A 3,091-nucleotide genomic window follows, 5' to 3' on the forward strand; every position below is an offset into this window, starting at 1 on the left:
CCAAACATCACCAACACCAACATAAAATCCCAGGGGAGGGGTGGCGGGGCAAACGAGTTGAGAGACTCGTGTTTACAATTTAGTGCTGGCCTTTTGCGACTGCTGCGAGAACAGGAAAGGTAGTACGCGCTTGCTCACTCTCTCTCTCCCTCGCTCTTTCCCCTAGTTGAAACCACTATTCCATTGAATGGCAAACTCCGTCCGCGCAAGCGCCGATATGGGGCGTCGCGGTTCCGGTTGTTTCCGGTGGCCAATGATTGTAAACAAAGCGCCTGCTGGAGTAATATTTCGAATGGGAATTGGGTATTTTCTCGCACTGCGCTAGAGATGCATCCAGAAGGCATTGTTGTAATTCCCACAAAAGTTATGCAGCTAGCCAGCATCTATGGAAACTTGTGCAGAACACGTGGTAGCCAATGGCGTCCCCTTTTGCTGCGGTTTCAAATGTTTACAAACAAGGCAGGGTTTTTTTGGAAGGGAAAAATCGATACAAGCGCAATGTCGATACCACTACTACATACAAGCAGGGTTATTATGCGTACGATGATGCTCCCTACCAACATACAACATAACGCAATGCTGCAAATGGACAATCGTTCTCTCTTCTTCCTCCCCAAGCGATCCAAACGATTCTCTTTCTCTCGCTCTCGCGTTTGTCTGCTGCTTACGGCGTCCTTTGGTGGGGTCATCTCGACTAAAGCATAACGCCACGCATCGGCGCTTCTCATAATGAGCATTTCTGAGTCGGGTCAATCGATGGAATCACACACCTTAGTTCTCAAGTTGGCGCTTTCTGCATACAAATTCGGTTGATTTGAATAACTCCTGCTAACCCGTTATAGCCGGGTAGCTTAACGGGCACCCCAATGGTGCTCCAACACACATTACTATCAGCCACGCCATAGCCGGGTTCCGGCTGATCAAGCAAAAAGCGCGTTGGAGCCGCAGCTACCTTTCCGAACGGGCTACAATGTCGTATGGAGAATTATAAACCAGTAGGGTTGGTCTTATCGGTAAACTTACAGGAGATACATAGTCGCGGTGGAACGGAACAACATTTTCATTTCTTTTTTATTTTTTTCGCTTTGCGTTCACGAGTTGTTACGGCTGCTGGCGCGTTGTACTAATGCACACACTACTCAAAGCACGGTTGATCCACTTAGATACGTTCAGATGGTGCGCTGGCTTTATAGTGCGCTAGGTCTGTTCAAAAATTTGAATTTCATATATCCTCTTTACAAAAAAAAACCTACAGCGAAGCAAGCAATGCTGTGCGATAATGGAGTACTTTTATATGGTGCAAAGAGCGAACATTTAAAAGGTATTGTATCGACTTCAATGCACTCATCTACCTTATACTCACGAGAATTTCCGAAAGGCTTCTTCTGTTCTCACTCAGTTTTCACGTTCTCTGTTATCTGCCTGTTTTCTCTGTTCACAAAGTGTAAGCAATTTCTGTAGGCCGCTTACGAATAGGTTTCTAAATATCGCATCTGTTCCTGTGTTCCGTGTAAATCCATGTGCTAAAAGCTGCGACAGCACCTCTGCCAATGTATATTTATCAGTTGCTATGTAAGATTATCCTTTTCTGAGGAAACTCGATAAGTTTTGCTTGGGATTTTTTGGGTTTTTCTTTGCTATTCCCTATTCGTTCCCATAACATGCATCAATGGGGTATGATAGACAGAATCTGCTGAATCCAAAACGCAAGATATAGTAACATTCACCCTTTTTCTCCTAAGCAAATGCAATCGATGACAGAGCGAGAGAGCGGAATAGAGCACTGTTGGATATCTATGCAAATTTAATATTTACACAACCTGAACACGTTCAAAACGTTTGAGTTCGCCGCAAGAAATGGTCAATATGCATGATTCTAGGCGATGGTTCTTCCTGCTCTTCCATCCAAGGTGTTCAAACAAACCTTCTACAGACTACATACATGCATGCCTTTTGCCGCTCGCCAAAACATCGTTAGGCAATGTTTGTTGGCCGGCAAGACGGTGGCTTAAGCGCTACACGCTCATAGCTAAGAACCGCTCCCTGGATACCGCGATTGATACCGAATTTCAAAGGGAGCTTTCGAATTAATTGACACATTTTGGAGACATCTTTCGATTGATTGTATTTTAAAACGCGTGGCAGACGAAGCTAATCAAATTCGTTGGCGCCAGCTCTGCTTTTCAAATGATAATAACTACCCGTCTATGGCTAACTACCATCTAGTAATGTGTTCAGAATATATTCACACATCACGGCAAATGTAGTAAATTGTTCCGTCTTGAGCTAACAATTAAAATGGAGGGTGTCTTCCTTGCAACCATCGTTTATGGTGCCAAATTGTAGTCATGGGTATCAACATTTTTGTATCTTGAGGATTGTGTTTAAAACATGTTTTCATTTATTTTCGATAAAAATGCCCTCTTGTGTATGTTGCTGTGGATTCAGATGACGAACATTTCCCAAACATTACACGCACATATTATGTGCACACGCACCCAGTGAGATCCCTATTGCGGGACAAAATTTTTGGAAAGTATTCTTTAAAACATCAAGCCATGCTACGGTTCTCAAAACATCGGTGCGATTTTCACTCGATTCAACATGCGGATCCATCAAAACTGGCATAGTAACATACTTCGTGTTCTTATTGATTAAAAGTAAAACGATTCCTTTCGCTGTGCGATCACTGTATGTGCTTGATCGTTGTAAGTAAAGTAAATACAATATCGAAATGAAAGGTGCGGTTTTTAAACGGCTTATTCAAATTTCGATTCCGGAAGCAAATCGTACCAAGCCCGGATGCCCTGTCCGCTCGAAATTTCCGGATCGTTGAGAGAGAGTTTTTGCTAAAAAGAAAAAAGTAATTACACACAGCGTAAGTTTCGTCGCGCTAGACTTTTCTGGTAGCGTTGGCCTTCTACTTACCATGCCAATTACGGGGCTACCAAAGAAGCCCTTCTGGGTGCAAACCGTCACCTCTAGCTCCGAGTTAACGAGTTCGGCATTCGAGATGATGTACTCGAACGTGGTGTCAAACACCGGGTCACAGTTATCTTTCACCACGTTCGTCTTGCGCTTCGATTCCTTC

General features: G+C 43.8%; 1 protein-coding gene across 9 annotated transcripts in view; it reads right to left on the reverse strand.

Moving 5' to 3' along the window:
* Nucleotides 1-1,036: 1,036 nt before the first annotated feature.
* Nucleotides 1,037-3,091, reverse strand: part of LOC125950983 (extended synaptotagmin-2) — a 20,629-nt gene continuing 18,574 nt past the window's right edge. For all 9 annotated transcript variants that reach the window (XM_049679431.1, XM_049679425.1, XM_049679424.1 and 6 more), the window contains 2 exons: nt 2,929-3,091; nt 1,037-2,849 (listed from right to left, as the gene is read on the reverse strand). The exon at nt 2,929-3,091 is cut by the window's right edge and continues 845 nt beyond it. In XM_049679431.1, coding sequence (XP_049535388.1) covers nt 2,760-2,849; nt 2,929-3,091 — 253 coding nt within the window. In that variant the 3' untranslated portion in view covers nt 1,037-2,759. The remainder of the gene's footprint in view (nt 2,850-2,928) is intronic.

The sequence above is a fragment of the Anopheles darlingi genome, chromosome 2 (assembly GCF_943734745.1).
Source record: "Anopheles darlingi chromosome 2, idAnoDarlMG_H_01, whole genome shotgun sequence".
Classification (NCBI taxonomy): Eukaryota; Metazoa; Arthropoda; class Insecta; order Diptera; family Culicidae; genus Anopheles; species Anopheles darlingi.